A 13,098-nucleotide genomic window follows, 5' to 3' on the forward strand; every position below is an offset into this window, starting at 1 on the left:
GGTGAGTGGGGCGTGTTTCGTTCGTAAGTGAGGCTCCGGGGAGAAACGGGAGGATTTCCAGTGAAGACGGGAGGGAGGGAGATGGGTAAGAAGGTTGGTTTGCACCGGTGACGGTGAACCGTGTCCCGTCCTGCAGGTGCAGACTTCGGGGAGCTGGGAGCTGGGCAGAAGTCTGCTCTGAGCGCCCCCCGAGTCCAGCGCCTCGAGGGGACCCTCAGATGTTACCCGGCATGCATCCCTCCCCTCCCCGAGCCTCCTGGTGCCGTGACAAATACCCAACGAGACTCGACACATTGACCTGCTTGCTCCCAAATGGGCCATGAGAACAGTATTTAGGTTTTTTTTTTAATTTTTTAATTCTTATGTTAATCCCCTACATTACATCATTAGTTTTAGATGAAGTGTTCCATGATTCATTGTTTGTGCATAACACCCAGTGCTCCATGCAGAACGTGCCCTCTAATACCCATCACCAGGCTTACCCATCCTCCCACCCCCCTCCCCTCTAGAACCCTCAGTTTGTTTTCCAGAGTCCATCGTCTCTCATGGTTCGTCTCCCCCTCCGATTTCCCCCGCTTCATTCTTCCCCTCCCGCTACCTTCTTCTTCTTCTTCTTTTTTTTTTCTTAACATATATTGCATTATTTGTTTCAGAGGTACAGATCTTTTGCAGACCTGCTCTCCACAAGTCAGCTTGGGGATGGCCCAAACCGACTGAAGAGCTGGCCTAGAGTGGGCGTGCTGGGGAGGGGTTAACAGCCAGCTCCCTGGGGGAAGAATGCATCCCCTCCCTGCCCCCCAAATATATTATAAATCCACTTGCATAAAGGATGTGTAGCACACAACGTACAGATAATAACGTAATAACAGCAACAATCTTTAATGCCATATCCCTATAACTGCAGGGGGACTCGGTATTTCTCAAACACTCCGTCCTCACCAGTTTTTATCGTTCTAGCACCAAGAGTAGTGTAACAAACCAGACCACAGATCCATGCCTAGTTACTGCCTGAGTCCGCAAACACGCCACTCACATCACTGACCTACGAGTGTAGCTCTGACATGAGTGTCAGCTGTTTTTGTTTATGTTGACGAGTAAGGCAAAAGCGAAATGACGTGTGTGTCAGAATGTCCCCGTTCACCGAAGAGGTGAGGGACGACTTGGTTGAATTGGTGAATGGTTGGTTGGATGTGGAAAGACTCCTTCTGTTTCCATGCGAGTCACTGCTTGGTGGCTACAGACACGAAAATTCCAGTTTAATTTGTATTCGCATTTTCTCCACCACTTTCTTAACTCTGGACCATTGACAAAACGATAAGTTGAGTTTGCTTCTATCTGGTGTGAAAATGCTCCCACCATGGCTGACGGCCAGCTCTCGGTGTGACATTACAGAGATCCGTTGGGAAGAGAGGGGCTCCTGCATAGCAACTGGTGTTTCCATCGTACGGGTGATGGGAAAGCAGAAGAGCATGGATTCATTGTGAAATATAGTGAGGAAATAGTGATTGAGTTTTGATTATTTATTGCCTTTGTTTTTCAGTGAGCTCATTCATTTTAATTATGACTGTTTAACAAAATTCTGAAAATCGAACCGTGGGTCCTCGAGAGTGATGGCAAGCTGGCTGCAGCACACATGGTCAGAGGCACCCTGCACCCAGGGCACACCTGTCCCCCCAGGGTGTCCGGGGGGCAGCACCAGGGCCCCCAGGGTGAAAGCCAGTTGCGTGGTGTCCTCTGCAGGCCCGTGGCATTGGGAGGTCATTAGGGCCCTTGGAGGCCAAGAGCAACCAAAGCTTCCTCATCCTTCCCTGTTCCTGGCAGGTGAGGAGCTCCAGCCAGTCTGGCGACAAGACGAGGAGTGAGTTTGGGGCATAGGGAAGACAGTCGCTCTGCTGCCCCACCCTCGCAGACAAGGGCACCCTGCTTTCCTTTTGGTTTTCTCTTGTGATGTGGCTGGGGCTGTGGACGTTCTGTCCCTAACCCCGGGATTGGGGCCACCCTCTACTATTGCACAGCTGTGTGTCTTTGGGCTGAGTCTCCTCCTGAGTCCTGAGCCTCATTTTTCCTGACAGCAAAATGGGGATGCTCTGGCTGATTGCTGTGAGGAGCAGGCATGCCCAGGGATGGGGAGGCGGCAGTTCACGGCCATGCCCTCCGCGGACCCCTGGCGCTGGATTCATTTCTCCTGTACCGCAGCGGCTTCCATGAGAGCAATCTCCTTGTGGAGCTGGAAACGTTCTCACGTCTGCAGATTCCGTCTTACAAAATTGAGGAGTGGGGGCGGCCCCCAGGAGCTGTGTATTCTCAGCTGGAAGGGCTTGGAGGGGCACAAAGTTGAAGCAGTTGAGCAGGCCTTCTGGAACGTTCTCTGATCAGCCCCAGACGGAGCCTCTCCACTCCCGTTTCCTTCTCTGTTTGGGTTTGGTCGTTAGGAGTGCTGCATGCCATTTACTGTAGGGATTCGACCCTATGTGGCTGTGGGAGCCAGTGAAGGAGTCCAGGGAGGGCTGCGCCTCTGGGTCAGCAGGGCTGGCTGTTGTAAAGAGAAGTGGATGTGCACGGGGCTGTGGGCAAGAAGAGACCGGAAACCGTGGGCTCGGAGTGGCACTGGGTCTGTCACCCACCACCTCCCATCTCAGGGACGTGGTGGCCTGCCAGTGGAGCCGGCTGCACACGTACCTGGTCTAGGTCCCAGAAGCCGATGGAGAAATGGAGGGGCCGCTGGATGGTCTCTGCCCGAGCCAGCAGTGGGCACCTGCGGCCCAGGACACTGTGTGAGCCACAACAGCACCCAGTCCTGACCTTCAGGACATTTTGGCCGATGTTTGTGTCTGCCATCCAAATGTCACTTAAATTTCTTTTGTGAACAACCCTAATTTGGAATCATACAGGGAAGCGAATTCTGGAAAAACTAAGTTCGACTTCAGCTAAGTCGACATGGTGGAAGGCCACCACCCTGTTTTCCAGAGTACCAAGTGCTGTTGGATCCTCTCGTCACGTTCTTCCAGGTTCCTATGCCTCTGCATGGAACGTTCCCCCTAGCCACGGCACCTGGAAAACTCCTACAGCACCTTCAAAACCCTGCAGAGACATCCCCTCCTCTGAGAAGAGTTCCCTAACAGTCCCCCTCCAGGCCTAGTTCTGTACTCTGCACACCACGACCGCGTCTGTTGTGCACGTGAGATGCCTCAAGGGCAGAATCTTTCATCTTAACTGGGACAAGCTGTGCCTATTTGACCGCTGAAGAAATAGTTGCTCAGGTTGGTTAATTAACTTGCCCAGGATTGCACAGCGAGAATATGATTAATCTAATACAGAGCTGTACTTTGAATCCCCTGTCTGTGACTCATCTAATTATAAGCCACCATGACTAGAAAGCTGAGAAAAATTTGGCCCTTGTCCATCAGAGACTGTGTAGTGGAGGGGAAAGAGAGCGGTGGTGTAGTTAGGCCGCTGGTAAGATCACCAACGGGAGCAGAACATGTGGTGGCTCAGGGTGGGTGGGTGGGGGGAAGGCCAGCCAGGTGGCAACGAGGCTGTGCATCCCACCTCTCGCAGTGGTGCCCTCAGCTCTCCAGCCTAGCAGAAGGGATGGGGAACCGGCAGTCAGCTCGGCTCTCACAAAGACTCTGCAGGTGGCCCCAGGCTGAGGTCACTGTGCTGCCAGGAGGGTCTCCAGGCGATTCAGGCCTGGCTAATTTGAAGATAAGGACCCCCCTCCCCCCCGTCCTTCCATCAGCAGCTGCCAGGGAGTGAGGCTCTAGCGGACTACCCACTGTGTGGCTTGTCTGGAAAAGAAGGGGCTGGAACGGGTGGCTAAGATTCCTCATTCACTTACCCGCATGTGCCATTGCCCGTGGTTGTCCGGATTAGGCATTTCTCGTGTTGTGCCACCAGATGGCACCAAAACCCAGCTCCTGCCAAGTTGGTTCCCTATTAAAAAGGGCGATTTCTGGAAGGGAGCTCAGAGGAGGCGATGAGTGGGAGCTGAGCGCACGTGCGTGTATTTGCATGCAGCAGCAGAGTTCTTTCGACGCCCTACATCTACCACCATCACCCCTGCCCTGCAGAGTTCCATCTCCAGCTCTCTGCTGCCTCCCTTTCTCTGCTCTAGAGACATTGGCCTCCTAGCGCTGCCTCCAGCACTCCTGGCAAGATCTGGCCTCAGGGCCTTTGTGTGTGCTGTCCCTTCAGCTTGAAACACTCATCCCCTGGACATCCACGGGGCCCTCCCACATTCCCTCCCAGTAAGCCTTTCACAGCCATCCCACATAAAAAACTACCTCCAAACCCACCCCATGCTTTATTTTTAATTAGAAAAACTATGGCAAAACAGGCACAACAAAATTTGACCATTTTAACCATCCTTAAGTTTAAAGTTATGCGGCATGAAGTACACTGACCCTGTGGCGCAACCCAGTCCACCATCCCTCTCCAGAGCTTTCTCCACCTTCCCAAACTGAAATCTGATATCCACGGAACAAGAGCCCCCTGGTCGCCCTTCCCCTGCCCCAGGCAGCCACCATTCTTCTTTCTGTCTCTACAGATCTGACCGCTCTAGCTAGCTCCTGGAAGTTGTACAGCATTTGTCCTTTGGGGACTGCTTTGTGTCACTTGGTGTAACGTCTTCGAGCTCCGTCCGTGTTGTAGTCCGTGTCATCGTTGGCTTCCTTTTCAAGGCTGTATCCTGTTCCTGTATCAAGAGCTCTACGTGTCCTAATTGGACTGCTCATCTGTCTGCTGGTGGACGCTTGGGCTGCCCCCACTCTTGTGAAGGATGCTGGTATGAACGTGGGGGCTCTTTTCCACACAGCGCAGCACGGAGCCCCGTCCAGCGGCCTTCCCTCTGCCCCCAGCCAGCCAGACCGATGACTACAGCGTGGCAGACAAGGTCACCCGAAGGTTATAGATGCACTGCTGCTTTTAAGGCTACAGGCCAGTGACAGCTCACCTAGCCGTTTTATCCTCACATTCCTTTTTTTTTTAAAGATTTTATTTATTTATTTGACAGAGACACAGTGAGAGAGGGAACACAAGCAGGGGGAGTGGGAGAGGGAGAAGCAGGCTCCCCGCTGAGCGGGGAGCCCGACGCGGGGCTCGATCCCAGGACCCCGGGATCATGACCCGAGCCGAAGGCAGACGCTTAACGACTGAGCCACCCAGGCGCTCCCCTCACATTCCTTTTAAATATCTACAAATGCGTGGTACCTCCGAATGCTCTTTGGACCACCTTTATTGCTTGTTTCGTCACTGCGTTAATCAATCTTTGATGTGTGTTCATCCTGGATGTGTAGGAGAGTCATAGTTTTAACTTTCAAAAAAGTTATGCATTAACAGTCCAGAGTTGTCTTTTTTAACCAGGAACTAAAATATGCATTTGTGGGAGGCAACAAATGCATCAGTTTATAATGCTCTGCAGGCCAAGCTGGGGCTTCAGGGGTCCTGGGGCCCCCTGAGCTGAGCAGAGACACCGCCAGCACCCATGGGGACCTTGCAGAGCTGTGGCTGCTGATGGTGCAGTGCAGGGGTGGGTGAAGACGCAGGCAGCTTCTGTGGGCCTGTGTCTGCGGGCCCGGGAGGCTCGGCATGCTTGCTTTAATGCCGCGGGGCCAGCCCTTCCCCAGCCCTTCTGGGAGCCGGGCATGCTGCCAAGGCTTCAAATGCCTTGGCTGACCCTCACCGTGTCCCCACGAGATAGACGCTATTCTGCAGATGAGGAAGGAGCTCGGGGCGGTGGGGGTGGTGGTGGTTAGGGAACGGAGGATCGTGGTGTAAGGGGAAATGACAGACAAAAGAGTAGAATGAAGGTTGTGTGTGTGGCAGGGTGGGCGAGTGCTTTTTTCTCTAGTTCTGCAATTGCAGGGGAGATCAAGCGGAGAGGGGACGGTGTGAGGTACCCCCGGGCAGGGGCAGTCCCACCCACAGGGGACAGTCGTCGGGGGGCAGCACAGCTCTGGGGGGCTTGCCGAGAGGTGCCAGTGAGTAAGCCCGCCCACCTGCCGCCGCTCCCACCCAGTGCTGGTGACGCGAGGGGACCCGCCAGGACCCGCCTCGCCAGGCTGCTGGGACGTCTGCACTAACAGGCGACACTGCCAGGGTCGAGCGGGTTTCACGGGACGCGTCTGGGCTCTGGGCAGAAGCAGGCCCTCCACGAGGGCCAGGAGGTGGCCTGCGGGGGGAGGAAAAGACCCCATCTTCCCCCCTCCCGGGGCCCCTCCCGTCCCTTCCCAGAAACAACAGGACGCTCGGCCGGGGCCAAGAGATGAAGTTCTTATTTATTGTTGCAGCAACTCTTACAGACATTAGCGTTCAGTTAAATAAAGGAAGAGAACACACCGAATACATCACAACCCCCAAAACAGTACAGAGGAGGGGAGGGCGGCCGGGCCCAGGGACCAGGCTGCCGGAGGAAGTACATTCAGTGGGTGTGTGGCACCAACATTCCAGGCTCACGTGTGTATATATTTTATTTATATAATTTATATTTATATATAGAGATCATTGAGTTTTGTGTATACAAAGAACGATATTGTTACAAATACAATACTCTACTTGTCCCAAGCTTTACAATAAGCTCTATTTCACCCTCTTTACAGAACAATAGTACAAGTTCATACTCCAGGGGCTGTGCTATGTACAAGAAATTTCCTTCCCACGTGGTCCTCACGCACACACTGCCTTGATGGAGGGGGGCAAAGAATCGGGTCGTGTGCCCTAGTTGGCCCGAACCGGGGAAGGAGCCGACGGACGCGAAACTCAAACCAGCCAGTGGCCGTGTCAGTGGGAGAGTAAACATATCTGAAAGGAGGTGGCCCTTGGTTGTAAACAGTGGTAACAGCCACACTGCTGGGTCGAGGGACCCAGGAGGGGCTCGTGGATGAGTTTCCTCAGCGTGCAGATGGGGGTGTGGAGTGCGAATGGGGGCCTGGGGGGCAGCGGGAGCGATGGGGGAGGTAGTAGGTTACTCTGGGACTCTCTGAGGCCGGTGTGGACGGGCAGTGTCCAGACAGCAGACCTGCGCGTGGAGGCTTGGCATCCGGTGCCCCGTGGCGGGCTCAGGGGGGCCCGCGGCAGGCTCAGGGGGCCCCGAGGGGCCCACTCTGGTGAGGGAGCAGACGCCGGGTCTTGGTCTCTGGGGGTTTTCTCCTCTCGCGAACCCAAGGCTGATGGTGGCTCCCTGAAATGCTCCCAGGTGAGAAGGCAGAGACAGGGTGCGTTCTGGTGCATCCTGGCTGGACCAGGAGGGGCAGACGAATCTGAGAATCTGTCCCCAAAGCTGAGTCACCAGCATGTCCCAGCCAAGCAGCAAGAGTGGCTTTTTGCCTGGGCCCTGTTTGGGAAGGCTGCTCTGTACAGTCTTCCCCGTGAGATGGGGGTGTTCAGGTATTTACATATATAACTATATATATTGGGATGCCAGAAAGAAAGTGACCACCTCGTCCCACGGGATTTTCCCAAACCGAGTTACTGACACTTAAGGCCCCGCCTCCTTGGTTAACCAAAGGTGGGTGAGGCCCCTCCATCCGATGGGAGCAGGGGAAGGAACGGACTCGTCAGCCAAACCCAGACCGAGCTCCAGGAACATGAGCTATCGGGGTGTAAGGAGCCGCTTGGACTGACAGAAGGTGAGCGGTGGATAAAGAACCTTCCTCTTAGGCTAAAATATGTTGGTCTTTCCGGAGAGCTCACCAGATTGGCTTCTCTGGCAAATGTTGCCAAATGTTCCAGGATTTTTGTGCGATAGCAACAGAATCGATGCTTGCTCTCCTCTCTCCTTTGGGTGAAGATACTTAATTGTAATTATGGGGAGGCTGCACAGTGCTAAGCTGGGGAGGGGTCCCCATCTGCCGGCCCATCGTGGACAGGCCTCTGTCCAGGTGCTCTGGCAGCAGACAGACAGGCCTGAGCCTCTCCCATGATTTGCCAAGGCTCCTGATGCCTAAAATACCAATAATGCTTTGTTCCTATTTTACCCACTCTTTTTGGCAGAGGAAGGACCAATGCATGACTCTTTAGGACTTAAGAGAATCTGGAGCCATGATTCTGGCTGCTCACAGGTGTGGTGAGCCGGCCGTTGGGGCTGAGCATCCTCAGAAAGTCCAGGAGTCCTGGACCGTGCACCCCGGCACCCCTGGAGAGGGGGCAGCCCCTTCCCAGAGAGGATGTTCGGGCAGCAGTGACCCATCTTCCTTAGGGCTTGTGCTGTCGTCAAACTGAAGTCAGCTACTGATGCCCTTGGAACATTTAGCTCTCCTTTCAGCAGAAAACAGGAGGTACAGAAATCCCAGGGGAACTGCCCACTCGGCACTTGGGGGGCGGTCTTTTCCTGTTTTTTTATACTCCCTTTCCTCCCTCCCCAAAATCCCTCCATTTGACATATAAATACATACTAGCCAACATGTGCTCGCCGAATTCCTATTTCCACAGACACAACATAAATATCCCCGGTGCAGAGAACAGGGACTCTATTAATATCACAAAATATATTAGTTTCTCTTCCCCTGTCTCTGCTGAGGTCATGAACGAAACAAAACGAAAATCAAACCGACCCACACCCACCTACATGAAAACAAAATGCTCTTTGGACAAGAATAAGTGAAAACTGGCTCAGAATAATATCACGGAAACACCTGCACTGAACCAAGACAGAACCCACGAAATGAGGCACCTGATGGGAACACTCAAAGCTCTCTCAGACCCACGAGGCAGCGAGATGATGTTTCTAGAACACACTTGGGGATTCTTAGGCATAGTGTGGGGTCATTCCTGTCCCCTTAGTTTTGTGGTTTATTACTATGCTGGACTTTCAAATGTCACGTGCTGCCTCAGCCCTGAGCAGAGGAGAAAGCTGGTCCTGCCTTGGGCACCCGGGCGCTCTTCCTCCAGGGGAGCAGTCCATCCTTCCCAGACTCCCCGCGCGGGTGAGGAGTGGGGGCTCGGGGGAGCCCACTAGTGCTCTCTGAACCAAGGCCGAGCCGGCAGAGCCAGGCCTCAGCCCCGGAGGGGGCGTCTCTCTCAGGACAGGGCCGCGCAGCCCCTGCAGGCCCCACCGGCCAGGGGCAGGGGCCTCACGGAGGGGCGGTGTGGGCTTTCCAGGGGCTCTGTGTGCCTCACTGGTGGTGGGAGGCGGCGAGGGTGATCGTGTGCGGCAGAGAAGGGGGACCGGAGTCCCTGCCGTGTCTATCTGATGGTTGGTAACCTCGGGACGACCAGGGAGGCCGAGGCCGCCCCAGGAACCGCTGAGCTCTCTGCAACGAGATGGTGCCCTGGTCCCAGGCAGCTCCCCGTCGACCCTTGGGTGAGAAGGCTCACGTTAAAAAAAACGATGTGGAAACTAAAACTAGCTCTAGAAGAGGCCTAAGGTTGGCTCAGAAATTCTGGGCGGAGCTGTGTGGCGCCCCTGGTCCACGGTGGGCAGGGCAACCCCTTAAAGACGCGGCTGGTGCCTGCTGTTGGCCCGACGGAGCGCCGGGCGCTGCGGCCGGACTCACTGCCCTTGAGCAGTGACGGCCCCCCTGGGGACCCCCGAGGGCCCTTCGGGATGGTGCCGGCCTGGGCCGGGACCCGGGGGCTGGCGGCTGCTCTCCATCCTCAAGCGAGCGCAGACAAAACGCCCCTGGCGTTAAAAAAAAAAAAGAAAAAAGAAAAAAACCCTGCAAACTGGAGAGCGAGCGAGCAAAGAGGTCTGCGGCTTCTCCTCTTCGGTGGAGAACCGGTGCTGGGCGTGAGAGGGAAGGGTCTCGGTGGGCACACAGATGCAGCACGAGAAACACACCACGAGTGAGGACAGGCCTCCATGCAAGCGGCCAGGCGGGCGCGCGGCCTCAGATGTAAACGGGCTGCTCCTGGGCCGTCAGCAGTCTGTACATGGCCGCCGGCATCGTCTTCATGTGGATCTGAGGGGCGGGAGGCGCGTCAGTGGGCCTCAGGCCGGGGGCTGTGGGCATCGCCGCCCCCCGCCATGGCCCTGCGTGGGGGCGGGCAGCGGCTCTAACCACGGGGGGCTTTGAAGATCTCCTCCCCCCACCCCCCCACCCACGACAGGGACCGGACCGAGGTGGCCTCTCTCTAAAATGTTTGTTCTCCCAGCCAGTGCGACATTCTTGCTCTCACCGGGCTGAGGTGGGGGGGGGGGGGGTTGACTCCTCCTGTCTCCTCCCCGCCCCGCCCCGCACAGGTTGGGTGGCCCAGGAAGGGGGCCCAGGAACAGCCACCACGACCTCAGGAGGCCCCTACCGGGGAGCTGCCCCTGGAGGGGGCTCTGCTGACGAGATTCAAGCGAAGACTCCATCTCCCCAGCACGCTAACTGGAAAACCGGACAGAACTTGGGCAGCCCGAGGGAAGCCACACGGATGAATCCCAGAGTCCAAAGGGGAAGGAGAGCAACTAATGCAAAGGGGACTCGCTCCTGTTGGCAGGAGCTGCTCCCGGGCATGGCTGGTCACTGGGTTAAATGCGGGCTGGGGGACGCCTGGGTGGCTCAGTTGGTTAAGCGACTGCCTTCGGCTCAGGTCATGATCCTGGAGTCCTGGGATTGAGTCCCACATCGGGCTCCCTGCTCCTTGGGAGCCTGCTTCTCCCTCTGACCCTCCCCTCTCTAGTGTTCTGTCTCTCTCAAATAAATAAAAATCCTAAAAAAAACCAAAATGCGGGCTGGGATGGAGGTTCTGGCTGTCAGGCAGTGCTGAGGACCAGAACGGACACTCCCTGGAAGGCCTGTGTGGGGCCGCACAAGCGTGAGGCCAGGGGCACCAGGGGCACCAACCTCCCCCCACCCCCCCGGCCCTGCTCGCTCCTACCTCCCCCACCGCATTGGAGAGGATGTGGACGATCTTCTCGTGTGGAGTGGCCACCACACTCTGCCCGTTGATCTCAATGATCCGGTGTCCCACGCGGACGCCACCTCTCTCCGCTATCCCCCCTCGCATGAGGCTGCAGATCTGTCGGAAGAAAGACCACGTTACCCTTCAGGGCAGCACCACGTGGCGGGGAGCTGGGTGGGGATGGGCCTGTTGTTCCTGGAGCCCCTGCCCTCTCATCTCTAAGAAGCTGCTGTGGTTACTTTGGGGGCATTTAAATCTCTTGGTTTCTTTCCACGACAAAAAGGGCCACACGCCTGTGCACTCGGTGCATCACGGGGCGTCACAGCCCGCTGAGTTCTGACCGCTTGTCATCCCAGCTGGGCCGTGGGAGAAAGAGCTGTTGGGGCCTGTCACCGAGCCGCCATGGTTTCAAGCTCTCAGCCCGTGGAACACAGGCGAATATCACTTCCCACATTCACCCCTGGGACTTGAACATCGAACTTTATCATGTTCGAAGCCTGCTTTTCAGGGTCACAGTTACATGAGCCAAAGTGTGGCCAGCTGGCTCCTTTCGGCCTTCTCCACTCCACAGCCCTCGTTCAAACTCACTCCTCACGGAAAGGCCACCGCGGCTGCTTTCCGCCGCTGTATGGCCAGGCATCACAGTTCGCAGAGGAGATGACCTCTCCAGGGGTTGGAGGGCTCTGGGCTCGGCCCTGGGAGCCAGGCTGTCCCCACCTCACACAAAGCATCAGACTTTCCCCCCAGAAATATGTTCTGAATTTACAGAGTTGACTTTTCACTTCAGATATGTACCTTTTCAGCCCACGTAGACAAGACCTTGGCATCCCAAGACAATGGGCTGTCTGTGTCTGAGCATGGGGACCCTGCGGCCCTTGGGGTGCCCTGGGGTCAAACACTCCGCGGGCGCTTCCCACACTTCAGACAAAACTGAGGGACCTGCCGCTGTTTGTATCTGAACAACTTCCAAAATTATTTGAATATGAACAAAGCAAACAAGGAAAATCAGCAGATAAAAACAGACATCTGGCCCAAACCATAGAAGGAACCCTGGCTCCCCAGCCTAGGACAAGGCCACTGGGGTACAAAGAACAGATGAAGGGGCTGGATGTTTCCATGCCACCTGGAACCCCAATGGTATTTCTAAACCTCGAAACATACTCTGAATAAAATTTTAATAACCTACCGCTCTTAATTGCAACTTAAGGGGGAAAACAATAGGGTTCTTCAATCTGGAAAGACGGAGGCAAAACAGAGGGAGAGCATACCCAAAACCTAAAAGTCAAGAAGGTCACAGACAGAGAACGGGACTATCATCAAAGCCCGGACCTCCTGTGAGTCCAGAACAAGCAAACCAGGACAAAAGGGAATAGTACTGAGTACGGAATTCCGGCTTGGGACGAAGAAAAAGTTCTGGAAAGAGCTAGTGGTGGTGGTTATACCACTCTGTGAATGAATGTACGTCACGCTACAGAACTGTACGCTTAAGAATCGTTTCCATGGTAAACTTAGCGCTGTGTGTATTTCACCACAATAAAGAAAAAAGGAAGTATTGTTTCAAGGCAGACATCCAAGTGATGAAAATACTCTTTAGCCCTACAGTGCTATTTCAGGTTACAGAGGCAAGGCGGAGGCCATTCATGCGTCACAGGCCCGGGGGCGCCGCCCCTGGGCAGTGCCTGGAATCTCCGGGGAGCCCGCCCAGCCCCAGCACTGCACACCCAGGGCTGGAGGGGGAAGAAGCGCTCGGAGGCACGTCCCAGACCATCTCAAGTTGGCAGCTGGGAGTGCCACCCTGCACTGTCACCTAGAGACTCAGGGCCCTGACTGTGGCTAGCACCTTTTTTTCTCCCGTGGAAGGCACAGAATTCTCTGCCCGAAGGGGATCTGCCCACGGAGGAGGCAGAGTGGCCCTCCCCCACCCAGCCCTCTCCTTGCTGGATTCATTTGGGGACCTGCCTGGCTTTAAAAAAAAAAAAAAATGTAAAACCAAACACTGTGCCAGAGTTCTAAGACTTTTGGGAGGAAGTGCAGAGCCAGACTTACGATTCCGTTCTGGACGCTGAAACCCAGCTGGTAGCGCAGGTCCGGTCTCCTGATCAACACGGTGGTCACTGGAGGACACCTCACAATGTTCAGCTTCACCCGGGGCTGGTTCTTCAGGCCCTGAAACGTGAATGGGGCACAGTGGAGATGGCAGCCAGCGGAGGGAGGCAGAGGACATCAAAGCTGACAGCACTCAAGGCAAAAATTTTGGGGACTCGTGAAGCAGCC

General features: G+C 55.4%; 1 protein-coding gene across 4 annotated transcripts in view; it reads right to left on the reverse strand.

Annotated features, from left to right (window-relative positions):
• Nucleotides 1-6,265: 6,265 nt before the first annotated feature.
• APBA1 (amyloid beta precursor protein binding family A member 1) overlaps nucleotides 6,266-13,098 on the reverse strand; it is a 210,138-nt gene continuing 203,305 nt past the window's right edge. For all 4 annotated transcript variants that reach the window (XM_045882231.3, XM_045882229.3, XM_054509160.2 and 1 more), the window contains 3 exons: nucleotides 12,871-12,990; nucleotides 10,801-10,941; nucleotides 6,266-9,896 (listed from right to left, as the gene is read on the reverse strand). In XM_045882231.3, coding sequence (XP_045738187.1) covers nucleotides 9,825-9,896; nucleotides 10,801-10,941; nucleotides 12,871-12,990 — 333 coding nt within the window. In that variant the 3' untranslated portion in view covers nucleotides 6,266-9,824. The remainder of the gene's footprint in view (nucleotides 9,897-10,800; nucleotides 10,942-12,870; nucleotides 12,991-13,098) is intronic.

The sequence above is a fragment of the Mirounga angustirostris genome, unplaced genomic scaffold (genome assembly GCF_029215605.1).
Source record: "Mirounga angustirostris isolate CCGP_5_RB_7025 unplaced genomic scaffold, mMirAng1.0.hap1 SCAF_15, whole genome shotgun sequence".
NCBI classification, from domain to species: domain Eukaryota; kingdom Metazoa; phylum Chordata; class Mammalia; order Carnivora; family Phocidae; genus Mirounga; species Mirounga angustirostris.